At 35.7% G+C, this 16,224-nt stretch overlaps 1 protein-coding gene across 1 annotated transcript in view; it reads left to right on the forward strand.

Annotated features, from left to right (window-relative positions):
- The window catches only part of DYNLT5 (dynein light chain Tctex-type family member 5), a 32,409-nt gene extending 19,136 nt beyond the window's left edge, over window positions 1-13,273 (forward strand). Inside the window, exons 2-4 of the mRNA XM_053693094.1 lie at window positions 4,762-4,853; window positions 10,942-11,066; window positions 12,731-13,273. Coding sequence (XP_053549069.1) covers window positions 4,762-4,853; window positions 10,942-11,066; window positions 12,731-12,934 — 421 coding nt within the window. The 3' untranslated portion in view covers window positions 12,935-13,273. The remainder of the gene's footprint in view (window positions 1-4,761; window positions 4,854-10,941; window positions 11,067-12,730) is intronic.
- The last annotated feature ends 2,951 nt before the right edge of the window (window positions 13,274-16,224 follow it).

The following is a 16,224-nucleotide window of genomic DNA, read 5'->3' on the forward strand; positions in this document are numbered from 1 at the left end:
ACCGCTGTAGTCGGTAACCTCTGTTCCGTTCCGCCGCTGTGGCGGTTTCCCCTCCGTGAGTGTACCTGCTACTCAACCACTCTTGTGATTCAATATCTCCGGTTAGCCAACAACATAGAGGGTACAGCTGTTACCCTCACAGAAACTGATTGCATCTAGCGACACGCGTTTCACCCTCATTGGTGTCTCAAGAACAGGGCTTCATCCGGCTTGTTTCTCATTCGTCAGTTACCTGACTTTTAAACCGTACAATTTCTCCGACCCATACAGGTGAAATGAAAAAGATATCTTCGTATATGTTCATTCATATATCCAATCTGCTGTTTGTTTAAGGAGTTATTTAAGTCTAAAGATGCATTTTTACATTTATAATCCTATACAGTCTTACAATCGTATATATTTATAAGAAATATCAACATATTAATAATTCCAACAAATCAAAAAAGTATATTTAGTATTTTAGATGCTTATACAATATTTTAGAAATAGATATTGAGAAATGAACCCATATTTTATTATAAAGTTTTTCTTAAAATTATATACGCTAAATTCATTTATTTTCATCAGACTTAGAATACAACATGTTAGTAAGTTCATAATAATTTGGGGATGTTGTTGACAGATTCCTAAGTTAATATATATACATACAGTTATTATAAGAATGGGGCGTAATTTATTTCTTCATTTAGCCCATGAGGTTTTAAAGCCTTTAAGTCAAATATCCACCTACACTCCTTTTGTAGGAGTAAGTTATCAAGGTTGCCCCCTCTGATGGACAGGTCAGCCTTTTCTAGACCTAAGAACTTTAGTTTATGTTCATTACTTTCATGATTTTTTTTAAAATGTCAGGCTACACTACTAGTTTTAATTTCATTTGGTATATCCCTTTTATGCTCTTTGATGCATTCCTTGAGCTCCCTATAGGTTTTCCCAACATAATTTGTACGGAAATTGTACGGTTTAAAAGACTTAAATAACTCCTTAAACAAACAGCAGATTGGATATATGAATGAACATATACTAAGATATCTTTTTCATTTCACCTGTATGGGCAGAGAAATTGTATGGTTTAAAAGTCAGGTAACTGACGAATGAGAAACAAGCCGGATGAAGCCCTGTTCTTGACACACCAATGAGGGTGAAACGCGCGTCACTAGATGCAATCAGTTTCTGTGAGGGTAACAGCTGTACCCTCTATGTTGTTGGCTAACCAGGGATATTGAATCACAGGAGTGGTTGAGTAGCAGGTACACTCACGGAGGGGAAACCGCCACAGCAACGGAACGGAGGTTACCGACTACAGCGGTCTAGTAAGTAGAAGCAAACGCATTGAGGATCTCCCATCAAGGTAAGCGCAGGATAAGATTAAGCTGCATTCCAAACTTGCTTTAAATAATAAGCAGGGAGGAGTAATACAAGCCTACCTGGTGAGGCGTTTGTTTGCATGCAATACAAGTTGAGCGTTTGAGACAAGCGACAATGACTCGGTTTTCTGCATATACCTACGACATATCTACTGTTGGAATATAAATACCTGTGAGTGTTAAATACCTTGCCATAATCTCCCACTGGAGATTGAAACAAAGTAAAGAAATGTGGTGCACAATTTACTAAACAAGCTGTGTGGAACTTTATAAAAATTACCCTTATAAAGGAACTCTCTTTTTTGCAGTCAGCTGACTTCTTTTGGTATACCGATTGTTTCAAGTGGGCCCACATTTAGAATCTTTGTATTATATGTCTGTGATATCTCTTGTAGCAATAATATAATCACTTAGTATATAAATGTATCGATCTCACTTTGTAATATTGTGACTATATATAATTGCTTAAGTTGTTTAGGAGTCTTTGGGGAACCATATTTAGTGGCTGTTACTATCACTATTACAACAGTTAAGACATAGTAGATCTTATGCTCTGGTGCTGGAAATAGGGAAACAGTGGGGGCGATACGGTCTCACATATTTTCTTTTTTTCTTAAAACATATATATATATATATATATATATATATATATATATATATATATATATATATTATATATATATATATATATATATATATATATATATATATGTATGTGCTTCTCTAATTTGGCCAAACTAAATGTGTTTTTCTGACTTGGAAATTTTTTATGTGCATATATAGAAAAAGTGCAGTTTTATACAGAGGTAAAATAAATATTTCAACTATTTCTATTTTGGAAGTGTATCAATATTATATATGAGGTTGTTTCTAAGAACCATATGATATAATGAAGATCATAAATTAAGACACAAGAACATATGTGATATAAGTTTCATGAGTTACACATCTTTATTTAAGACTGTTAGAGCATAGAAATACTTTTCAAATGATCTGAGTATAAAACTCTCTTTGGAAGATCTATTTATAACCGGTGTAAAGCTTTAACTAGGGATAAGAATTCTTAGTAGCTAAATAAATACAACAAAGTTTCACAAGTTGTTTTAATCATTTGAACAAACATTTTGATACATTTAAATATCAATTCATATTTGATGGTATCAGATGCTTTACTCAAATAAAGCATCTGATACCAAGTATTGACAAATATCCGTTATAAGATCCTATTGCTATCCACAGCGCCCTCTTACTTTTTTCATAATGAAGTACTACAAAAAAATGTCAGGAACTTAGATCCACAAAGCAGGGCTCTGACATACAACAATCTCCCTTAACTGACAATGATGACACACTATATACCATAATATGACTCATTATCTCCTTGAGGGTTTCTAATGTTATTTTATCTATGGGGATTGCCACTAATAGTGCTGTAGACCAGTTTATTCTTCATAGGCTGATGCCCCTATTCATGCTGCGTGTATGTAGTGAAGTGTTTGGGGCGTACACCTTGCTTCATATGTTTGTACGCTACACTTTTATCAGGTAATAATGTACGAGTCACACCACAAGTGTTATATAAGGTATTACTTTACACCCTCATAACAAGCCCACAATTATTATTTAACATTCCATGACCAAATCTTATATCCTGGAAACAACCCCCTAGAATAAGTACCCCTATATAATTATAATATTAGGAATTGAGCAGCCTATATAGTAAAAGCATAATGGTTGTACATAAAGCACCCTATTAGTATATACTGCAAAACTATACACAGGGGAGGAATAAAAATGAGGTCATATTCTACTCCTATATAATTTGTATGGATCTGTTCACCTAACATACAACAAATTGCTACATATTAGGAGTTAAAAATGATAGCTATTCCCTCCTGACCTGTTGTTATGAGATACATCTCCTATTAGGTGGATACTGCTCATGTTCACTATATATCATTTTCCCTCTATGCCCTATTTTATGACATTTGTCTTCCCTTAGAGGCAATTGCTCCACCTTTTCCTAGATAGGCTTTCTCATACCACACTTTATTTTGGTTCAAATTATTTAGCAAATCAGGGCAAGTAGATTGTCATGAGGGACAGGTAGATTGTCACGAGGGACAGGTAGATTGGGCTCCCGCTTTAGTCCCTTGGGCAAGTGTTTTTTTTTTAAATGTCCACACCCCTGAAGGTGTCCCAATGTTGACTGGTCCTAACACTACAGTATCTTTGCCTTTATGGGCTGAATCATTACTGCTTTTTCTCTTTCTAATAGAATGAAAATCCCTGGCATTATATATACAACTCCAGTAAACTGTCATGAGTGCACCTGAGCTTGGGTGGGGTGCTTTAACCAATGGAAGATGGTCTCCCTTTTATTTATAAATACAAAGTTTGGTTTTTCACACCTTACAAAAAGTTTTTATACACATCTTTGGAAGTGCTGCCAATGAGACCAAATAGTTGCACAAAACAGGGGGTATTGATGCACATCTACTTGCAACTCACCAACACATTTTTAAATGTTGCAAAGAATGCCTGCAAATGAAGACGGATGCTTTTTTATTAGAATTGGGATCTTAGTCACACAATATGGCTGTATTCTGCTTAGCCAGTCACCAACTTACAGGGTGTCCCAATATAGACTGGTCCTAACACTACAGTCCTTTAGCTTTATGGCCTGAATAATTCCTGCTTTTTCTCTTTATAATAGAATCAGACTCCCTAGCTTTATATAAACACAACTCCTATCACAAGTAATCCTGAGCTTGGGACAATATATATTCCCCACCCAAGCTCAGGTGTACTTTTGACATTATACATTCAGGAGTGACAGCTGAGCAGATTATGAAAGGTTATGGGGCTGGTTTAAAAAAATCCCTGAGTAGCCATTTATCAACGAATGCGCTGACGCTTTGCTGCACTGCTCCGTATTTGACTACTCTCTTCAAACAGCCATTTGTCTGGGTTAAGGAAAACATCTACAGTGCAGCCAGAGCACAGTGCAGTTTGAAGAGAACAGCCTGATGTGGAGCAGCGCTGCAAAGTGAAAGGGCTAACAGTTCCTGCATGTGTCCTGTTCTTTCTGAAGACGTGCTGCATTTTCTGCGATGGCATCTCAGATCACAGCATGTTCTGCCCTGGGTGTCTGTATATAAATTCCCAATGTTCCTCCTCAGCATCATCAGCGTTTATAGTAAATTCTGATCCCTCTTATAAAACTGGCAGGGAGCCTGTGTTGTTCTCTGCTTTCCTTCCACATAGCCAATGATCTCTTTCTATCTCAATTCCAAGGTAAGGAAGCCCACATGCTTCTTGCAATAAACCCCTTCTAAGGTGAATGATTGGGAAATAAGGATGCATGGTTCACACTATTTCTGACCTCTTCTTCCAGCTCCAGCAGTACTGTATCCTATATGGATGACCCCGGCCAGCATGAAGATGTAGTGCACGTGCCAGTCCAGATGGAGAACACCTATCACTTAGGTAATGAACAACCCTGGCTATTTTACAGGGACAATAAAGTCTGACTTAAACTTTTGTGATCATAATTTTCAAAACTTTCCAATTTACTTCTGTTATCAAATTTACTTTGTTCTGTTGATATCCTTTGTTGAAACTTAGATCCTTTCTATGAGAGCATACTTAGGTAGGTTTAGGAGCATGCACATGTCTTGAGCACTGTATGTTAGCTAAGAAGATATTCTACAGGATTATCCGATCGTATTAGATGTGAACTTGCTTGTAAATCTAAGGATAATTGTAGAAATGTGTAACTTCTATTCATGCATCCTGTAGAATATCTTCTTATAACTGATTCATATTTATTATTATGTTATATTGTTGTTGTGTTATATTATTATTTTATTATATAGAAAATAATTCCCTGAAATGCGTAACTGACACATAACTATGTATTGTAGGTGTCACAAAACACTTTCCTGAGATGCGTAACTGACACATAACTATGTATTGTAGGTGTCACAAAACACTTTCCTGAGATGTGTAACTGACACATAACTATGTATTGTAAGCGTCACAAAACACTTTCCTGAGATGTGTAACTGACACATAACTATGTATTGTAGGTGTCACAAAACACTTTCCTGAGATGCATAACTGACACATAACTATGTATTGTAGGTGTCACAAAACACTTTCCTGAGATGTGTAACTGACACATAACTATGTATTGTAGGTGTCACAAAAACACTTTCCTGAGATGTGTAACTGACACATAACTATGTATTGTAGGTGTCACAAAACGCTTTCCTGAGATGCGTAACTGACACATAACTATGTATTGTAGGTGTCACAAAACACTTTCCTGAGATGCGTAACTGACACATAACTATGTATTGTAGGTGTCACAAAACACTTTCCTGAGATGTGTAACTGACACATAACTATGTATTGTAGGTGTCACAAAACACTTTCCTGAGATGTGTAACTGACACATAACTATGTATTGTAGGTGTCACAAAACGCTTTCCTGAGATGTGTAACTGACACATAACTATGTATTGTAGGTGTCACAAAACACTTTCCTGAGATGTGTAACTGACACATAACTATGTATTGTAAGCGTCACAAAACACTTTCCTGAGATGTGTAACTGACACATAACTATGTATTGTAGGTGTCACAAAACGCTTTCCTGAGATGCGTAACTGACACATAACTATGTATTGTAGGTGTCACAAAACGCTTTCCTGAGATGCGTAACTGACACATAACTATGTATTGTAGGTGTCACAAAACACTTTCCTGAGATGTGTAACTGACACATAACTATGTATTGTAAGCGTCACAAAACACTTTCCTGAGATGCGTAACTGACACATAACTATGTATTGTAGGTGTGACAAAACGCTTTCCTGATGTAACTGACGCATAACTATGTATTGTAGGTGTCACAAAACACTTTCCTGAGATGTGTAACTGACACATAACTATGTATTGTAGGTGTCACAAAACGCTTTCCGGAGATGTGTAACTGACACATAACTATGTATTGTAGGTGTCACAAAACGCTTTCCTGAGATGCGTAACTGACACATAACTATGTATTGTAGGTGTGACAAAACACTTTCCCGAGATGTGTAACTGACACATAACTATGTATTGTAGGTGTCACAAAACGCTTTCCTGAGATGTGTAACTGACACATAACTATGTATTGTAGGTGTGACAAAACACTTTCCCGAGATGCGTAACTGACACATAACTATGTATTGTAGGTGTGACAAAACGCTTTCCTGAGATGCGTAACTGACACATAACTATGTATTGTAGGTGTCACAAAACACTTTCCCGAGATGTGTAACTGACACATAACTATGTATTGTAGGTGTCACAAAACACTTTCCTGAGATGTGTAACTGACACATAACTATGTATTGTAGGTGTCACAAAACGCTTTCCTGAGATGTGTAACTGACACATAACTATGTATTGTAGGTGTCACAAAACACTTTCCTGAGATGTGTAACTGACACATAACTATGTATTGTAGGTGTCACAAAACACTTTCCTGAGATGTGTAACTGACACATAACTATGTATTGTAGGTGTCACAAAACACTTTCCTGAGATGTGTAACTGACACATAACTATGTATTGTAGGTGTCACAAAACACTTTCCTGAGATGTGTAACTGACACATAAACTATGTATTGTAGGTGTCACAAAACGCTTTCCTGAGATGTGTAACTGACACATAACTATGTATTGTAGGTGTCACAAAACACTTTCCTGAGATGTGTAACTGACACATAACTATGTATTGTAGGTGTCACAAAACACTTTCCTGAGATGCGTAACTGACACATAACTATGTATTGTAGGTGTCACAAAACACTTTCCTGAGATGCGTAACTGACACATAACTATGTATTGTAGGTGTCACAAAACACTTTCCTGAGATGTGTAACTGACACATAACTATGTATTGTAGGTGTCACAAAACACTTTCCTGAGATGTGTAACTGACACATAACTATGTATTGTAGGTGTCACAAAACACTTTCCCGAGATGTGTAACTGACACATAACTATGTATTGTAGGTGTCACAAAACGCTTTCCTGAGATGCGTAACTGACACATAACTATATATTGTAGGTGTCACAAAACACTTTCCTGAGATGTGTAACTGACACATAACTATGTATTGTAGGTGTCACAAAACACTTTCCCGAGATGTGTAACTGACACATAACTATGTATTGTAGGTGTCACAAAACGCTTTCCTGAGATGTGTAACTGACACATAACTATGTATTGTAGGTGTCACAAAACACTTTCCTGAGATGTGTAACTGACACATAACTATGTATTGTAGGTGTCACAAAACACTTTCCTGAGATGCGTAACTGACACATAACTATGTATTGTAGGTGTCACAAAACACTTTCCTGAGATGCGTAACTGACACATAACTATGTATTGTAGGTGTGACAAAACGCTTTCCTGAGATGTGTAACTGACACATAACTATGTATTGTAGGTGTGACAAAACACTTTCCCGAGATGCGTAACTGACACATAACTATGTATTGTAGGTGTGACAAAACGCTTTCCTGAGATGTGTAACTGACACATAACTATGTATTGTAGGTGTCACAAAACACTCTCCGGAGATGTGTAACTGACACATAACTATGTATTGTAGGTGTCACAAAACACTTTCCTGAGATGCGTAACTGACACATAACTATGTATTGTAAGTGTCACAAAACACTTTCCTGAGATGTGTAACTGACACATAACTATGTATTGTAGGTGTCACAAAACACTTTCCTGAGATGTGTAACTGACACATAACTATGTATTGTAGGTGTCACAAAACACTTTCCTGAGATGTGTAACTGACACATAACTATGTATTGTAGGTGTCACAAAACACTTTCCTGAGATGTGTAACTGACACATAACTATGTATTGTAGGTGTCACAAAACACTTTCCTGAGATGTGTAACTGACACATAACTATATATTGTAGGTGTGACAAAACGCTTTCCTGATGTAACTGACGCATAACTATGTATTGTAGGTGTGACAAAACGCTTTCCTGATGTAACTGACGCATAGCTATGTATTGTAGGTGTCACAAAACACTTTCCTGAGATGTGTAACTGACGAATAACTATGTATTGTAGGTGTCACAAAACGCTTTCCGGAGATGTGTAACTGACACATAACTATGTATTGTAGGTGTCACAAAACACTTTCCTGAGATGTGTAACTGACACATAACTATGTATTGTAGGTGTCACAAAACACTTTCCGGAGATGTGTAACTGACACATAACTATGTATTGTAGGTGTCACAAAACACTTTCCTGAGATGTGTAACTGACACATAACTATGTATTGTAGGTGTCACAAAACGCTTTCCTGAGATGTGTAACTGACACATAACTATGTATTGTAGGTGTCACAAAACGCTTTCCGGAGATGTGTAACTGACACATAACTATGTATTGTAGGTGTCACAAAACACTTTCCTGAGATGCGTAACTGACACATAACTATGTATTGTAGGTGTCACAAAACACTTTCCTGAGATGCGTAACTGACACATAACTATGTATTGTAGGTGTCACAAAACACTTTCCTGAGATGCGTAACTGACACATAACTATGTATTGTAGGTGTCACAAAACACTTTCCTGAGATGCGTAACTGACACATAACTATGTATTGTAGGTGTCACAAAACGCTTTCCTGAGATGCGTAACTGACACATAACTATGTATTGTAGGTGTCACAAAACACTTTCCTGAGATGCGTAACTGACACATAACTATGTATTGTAGGTGTCACAAAACACTTTCCTGAGATGTGTAACTGACACATAACTATGTATTGTAGGTGTCACAAAACGCTTTCCTGAGATGCGTAACTGACACATAACTATGTATTGTAGGTGTCACAAAACGCTTTCCTGAGATGTGTAACTGACACATAACTATGTATTGTAGGTGTCACAAAACACTTTCCTGAGATGTGTAACTGACACATAACTATATATTGTAGGTGTCACAAAACGCTTTCCTGAGATGTGTAACTGACACATAACTATATATTGTAGGTGTCACAAAACACTTTCCTGAGATGTGTAACTGACACATAACTATGTATTGTAGGTGTCACAAAACACTTTCCTGAGATGTGTAACTGACACATAACTATGTATTGTAGGTGTCACAAAACGCTTTCCTGAGATGTGTAACTGACACATAACTATGTATTGTAGGTGTCACAAAACGCTTTCCTGAGATGTGTAACTGACACATAACTATATATTGTAGGTGTCACAAAACACTTTCCTGAGATGTGTAACTGACACATAACTATGTATTGTAGGTGTCACAAAACACTTTCCTGAGATGTGTAACTGACACATAACTATGTATTGTAGGTGTCACAAAACGCTTTCCTGAGATGTGTAACGGACACATAACTATGTATTGTAGGTGTCACAAAACACTTTCCTGAGATGTGTAACTGACACATAACTATGTATTGTAGGTGTCACAAAACACTTTCCTGAGATGTGTAACTGACACATAACTATGTATTGTAGGTGTCACAAAACACTTTCCTGAGATGTGTAACGGACACATAACTATGTATTGTAGGTGTCACAAAACGCTTTCCTGAGATGTGTAACTGACACATAACTATGTATTGTAGGTGTCACAAAACGCTTTCCTGAGATGCGTAACTGACACATAACTATATATTGTAGGTGTCACAAAACACTTTCCTGAGATGTGTAACTGACACATAACTATGTATTGTAGGTGTCACAAAACACTTTCCTGAGATGTGTAACTGACACATAACTATGTATTGTAGGTGTCACAAAACACTTTCCTGAGATGTGTAACTGACACATAACTATATATTGTAGGTGTCACAAAACACTTTCCTGAGATGTGTAACTGACACATAACTATGTATTGTAGGTGTCACAAAACACTTTCCTGAGATGCGTAACTGACACATAACTATGTATTGTAGGTGTGACAAAACGCTTTCCTGATGTAACTGACACATAACTATGTATTGTAGGTGTCACAAAACACTTTCCTGAGATGTGTAACTGACACATAACTATGTATTGTAGGTGTCACAAAACGCTTTCCTGAGATGTGTAACGGACACATAACTATGTATTGTAGGTGTCACAAAACACTTTCCTGAGATGCGTAACTGACACATAACTATATATTGTAGGTGTCACAAAACACTTTCCTGAGATGCGTAACTGACACATAACTATGTATTGTAGGTGTCACAAAACACTTTCCTGAGATGTGTAACGGACACATAACTATGTATTGTAGGTGTCACAAAACACTTTCCTGAGATGTGTAACTGACACATAACTATGTATTGTAGGTGTCACAAAACGCTTTCCTGAGATGTGTAACTGACACATAACTATGTATTGTAGGTGTCACAAAACACTTTCCTGAGATGTGTAACTGACACATAACTATGTATTGTTGGTCCCACAAAACGCTTTCCTGAGATGCGTAACTGACACATAACTATGTATTGTAGGTCCCACAAAACGCTTTCCTGTAGCCACCGTTAATCACATCTTAAAGGACGTCTTGACGAGTTATCTTCAGAACCAGATATATGAACCTGAAATCTGCAGACAGTTGACAAAAACCATCTCAGAGGTAAGGTTCTATAACTAAATTATCTTTACTCCTCAAAGTTGAAATCAACCGCATAATGAGGCTTTACACCCAACATACTATAGAAAAGCACTTTTTTGTGTGTTTTTTTATTACTTTCATGTGGTAAAAGGCCCTAGCTTCCTTAATGGGATATTCTAGTCAAAATGAATAGATATGTTTCTATCCAAAGATGTAATTCATGTGCAATATACTGTACACCATGTATTGCCAAGAATTCTTCTAGTAAAATATATCACTGTTTTAGTGCTTACATTTTTCTTTGTGCATGTGAAGCATACCTAAACATACCTAGATATTCTCAGTGCACCAGCATTTCCGATACTGCAGCTGCTCAGAGAGCCATTACAAATGAGCAAGTGCTGGTGCACATAGCATACTTATGTACCGTTTTGAAACAGTTATATATTTTACTGTAAGTATTTTTGATAATACATGTATATTGCAAAAACGCTTCTTTTAAAAAGATCTAATTGTGGCTGAAATGTCTCTTTAATTTAATGGTTCACAATATTTTTTGCTTTATCACACTGTTAGTATACTTTAAAAAAATCTTGTAATGCGCCCTATTTTTCATATGAACTATTATATGACATGACAATAGCTGATCTGAATGTACTAATGATAAAACAGAGGCTGGGAGCCACTACTTTATTGCTTGTATATTGGAAGTGGAATCACCAAGAACTCATAGTGATAAAGAAATGAACTAAAGCGTTAAGAATATAAAGGAATTGCTACGTGTGTGCTAGTCGCTAAACTCTTACAAGATTAAAGGGACGGGAAACCCTAAAAACTATTCTCATGAATATGAAAGAACACAATTTAAACATATTAAACATGTTAAGCTAAAGTTATTTAATTATCTATCAAGAAGTTTGACTGTTTACAACCGGTCCCTAAGGACTGATTTCTAACTGGCTGATAAGCAGGGCTCAGGGGACTGTGACAAGTCTCGCTAGCATTTAAACAAATGTTTGTTTCTCTGTACAGTAACATCTGTCTTTATAAAAATGCATTTTAAAATGTCCTTTTGAGTTGCAACAAAGAATAAACTAAATAAAACCGCAAAACAAAGGGCGCTTCCTAGTGCAGAAAATAGTGGCAACATTTCCCACCAATGTATAAAATGAATATTTACTCACAATGGCGTTGGCACAACACAAATGCAACACATTTCTCTGCGTCCAAGCGCCGTTTCCTCAGACATAAAGTGCTAGTCTCATGGAGTCTCATTTAAAATACACAAGAACCAATCAGGTCTTAGATTTCCCCCTCTATGATGTGACATCACAAAAATACCAGCTGTATTATACTGATAATTAATTTACTCCGCTATGTTGATTTAACAAATGTATGGATACTTCATTTCAATATATATATATATACCCCCCCTTCTCACTCCCCTCTCACCTTGTTGACCGACCGTGATGCGATATTTACATACAATCGCTAATTAGCTGTTTATGACGAACCCCCCCCAATATTGATAGGAGACATTGATATCTAGCGGCCTAATGTTCAGTGGTATAGATATCTATGTATCATATATTGAATGCCCTCCTATATACTTATCGTTTCAAAGTTGGAAATAGTGATAACAAATGTTTTCCTGCTACACATAGTTATGTTTATTTTGTTTTCAGGTTGTTAAGGCACGTGTTAAAGATCTGATGATACCAAGATACAAGATTGTCGTCCTCCTCTATATCGGCCAGATGAATGAACAAAGTATGCGAATAGGGAGCCGATGTCTTTGGGATGCGACAAATGATACATTCGCTTCTTTTACATTCAAAAACGGCTCTCTGTTTGCGGTTGGAACGGTATATGCAGTTTACTTTGAGTGAAAGTAAAAACTTAACGGACTTTTGTATATGCAACCTCATTCATATTCTAAACAGTTCCAAAGATTTTTAGAGGAAACTCAAAGTCAGCAAACCCGATACATCTAAAATGAGTTTTCTGTATTCACGATAATTTTTGTACTAAGACTATTTATATCAATTTCTTGTACCTCATTAGAGAATACAGTTAAATTAAGTGACATTAATGTTGAGTATTAAAATGCTTTAATTGGGTAATAGTCTAATTTTTGCATTACTAACCCCAACTGTGAGCTCGCTTCCACTGAGCCGTAATTCGGTTTGCGTGCGTTTGCAAACCAATAAATATGCTGTTGGACGTAATATCGTTTATCGACTGTTTTCAATGGTGCGTTATACCTCAATATCTGCTGAAAAAAACTTTGCGTCCCATAGGAAGTAATAGAAACCGCTAATCGATAAATTATACCAGGTTTCCAATGAAAGCGCTAACCGTTAATACACTGTCGGAGGCTGTCGATACATTGAGAAATATTACACCCAGCTCAACTAGGTGTAAAGGAGGAAAAATGAGCTTTTTGAGGCCTGTTTCTCATTGAAATTGCAAATAATAAAAACCTTGATGAGTGTTTCAATGTACAAATAACATTATATATGCTACATTTATTGGTCCTATCTATAGGAATATTTGCTCCCATGTTTTCATTGAAATATCAATATGTATGTACTGTACATAGAAAAATAGATGCAAGCATATATCACCTATTCCAAATGCAACCTTTGCCCAGGGATGCTATATATATTCTCAATACATATAGAATTATATCTAATAATGATCTTCGCCTACATTTATATACTGTATGTATGATAATGTTATATACATCTTAAACATACATAAACCATATAATTCTATTAGATTTGTTTGTAAATATATATGTTCTAGCAAAATAATGGAATCAAATATTTAGGTTATGTCACTTTAAATTAAAGGGATAGTCTATTCACAATTAAATATTCAGGAATCAGATAAAGCATTCAATTCCAATCAACTTACATATGTACTCATAATCAATTTAATTTTGTTATCTTTCTAATTTTAATTATGTATTTAAGTTTAGGAGCCGTTCCATTTAATGTTCAGCACCTGTGTTGCATTTGCTGATTGTTGACTACATTTACACAACGATTATAAAGCGCTCCCCATGTGCAGAATCAAAATGGGTAGATTCCTAAGGTTACATTCCTGCTTTACAAAATGTCAGATAATAATGAAGTTAAATAGATAATAGGAGTGCATATTTAAGTATATTAATACTGCATGCTCTGATTCATGAGTTTTATTTTGAATAGACTATCCCTTTAAGAAATATGTCACATCCTCATTTTAAAGAGACAAATACAGATATAATATAATCCTTAAAATAAACATACATTATCAATACGTACAATCCCCTAAGATTGCACACTTGTATGGCATGGTTACCTGACAGAAAATAATATAGAAAAAAAGGTCAAAGGAAATATTTTGTTTATCATGAAGATGAGTTTTATTATTACAGATTTACCCTCATTCATGTGTACTTTTCTATGTGAAAATCATTGAACATATGTATTCAATACAAAACGATGACACATTAAAGTATGATAGTACTAATATTTATAAAATATATGTAATATCATGTCTGCTAAAGCACAGAATACATTTAGAATATTGACTAAAACGCGTAAGTGCTAAATATTACATACTTCAAGAGATATGAAGTATAATGTGACATAGTACTAATATCATGTCTGCTAAAGCACAGAATACATTTAGAATATTGACTAAAACGCGTAAGTGCTAAATATTACATACTTCAAGAGATATGAAGTATAATGTGACATAGTACTAATATCATGTCTGCTAAAGCACAGAATACATTTAGAATATTGACTAAAACGCGTAAGTGCTAAATATTACATACTTCAAGAGATATGAAGTATAATGTGACATAGTACTAATATCATGTCTGCTAAAGCACAGAATACATTTAGAATATTGACTAAAACGCGTAAGTGCTAAATATTCCAGACTTCAAGAGATATGAAGTATAATGTGACATAGTACTAATATCATGTCTGCTAAAGCACAGAATACATTTAGAATATTGACTAAAACGCGTAAGTGCTAAATATTACAGACTTCAAGAGATATGAAGTATAATGTGACATAGTACTAATATCATGTCTGCTAAAGCAGATAATACATTTAGAATATTGACTAAAACGCGTAAGTGCTAAATATTACAGACTTCAAGAGATATGAAGTATAATGTGACATAGTACTAATATTTATAACATATATGTAATATCATGTCTGCTAAAGCAGAGAATACATTTAGAATATTGACTAAAACGCGTAAGTGCTAAATATTCCATACTTCAAGAGATATGAAGTATTGTCTTTAACATGGAGTTATTGAAACCATTTAAATGTGCATTGGTCCCAGGGAGAGTCTGTCCATATGAAATCACCTCTATATCATGGCAATCACATATATGTTGTGCATACATCATTCCTCAAATATCATTCAGGTAGATTACAAGTTGTGCGTTCGTTTTTTAATGCTGAAAAAAATTGCCATTTCAGCGTTAAAACAGCAACGCAGCCATTACGAGTCTTGTCGGTATAGCTGTACCGCAAGCCTTTTAGCCTGTAACGCAACGACAGTCCCACACTCGAAAAAATTCAGTTTTTCCATGGCATCCCCATAGCGTTGCCATTACGAGTTTTGCGGTGAGGCTAAAAAGCTTGCGTTACACCCTATAACGACAAGACGCGTACTGCAATCTGAGAGCAGTAGTTACTGTTACATAAAACTCATAACTAAACTGTTACAAAGTACACTGACACCCATAAACTACCTTTTCACCCCTAATATGCCGCTCCCGACATCGCCGCCACTAATAAAATTATTAACCCCTATTCCGCCGCTGCCCGACATTGCCCACACTATTCTAAAATTATTATTAACCCCTATTCCCCCGCACCCCAACATCGCCCTCACTATTATAAAGATATTAACCCCTATTCCGCCGCTCCCTGACATCGCCGCCACTAAATAAAGTTATTAACCCCTAAATCTAAAACCCCCCTAACTTTATATTAAAATTACAAGATCACTATCTTAAAATAAACACCTACCTGTAAAATAAAAAAAAACTAAATTAAACTAACATAACTATTAGACTAAAATTAAACTAACTACAAATTAAATAAATTAAATTACAAATTAAAAAAACCTAACCCTACTAAAAAAAATTAATTTACAATT

Source organism: Bombina bombina, chromosome 10, assembly GCF_027579735.1.
Source record: "Bombina bombina isolate aBomBom1 chromosome 10, aBomBom1.pri, whole genome shotgun sequence".
Taxonomy (NCBI): Eukaryota; Metazoa; Chordata; class Amphibia; order Anura; family Bombinatoridae; genus Bombina; species Bombina bombina.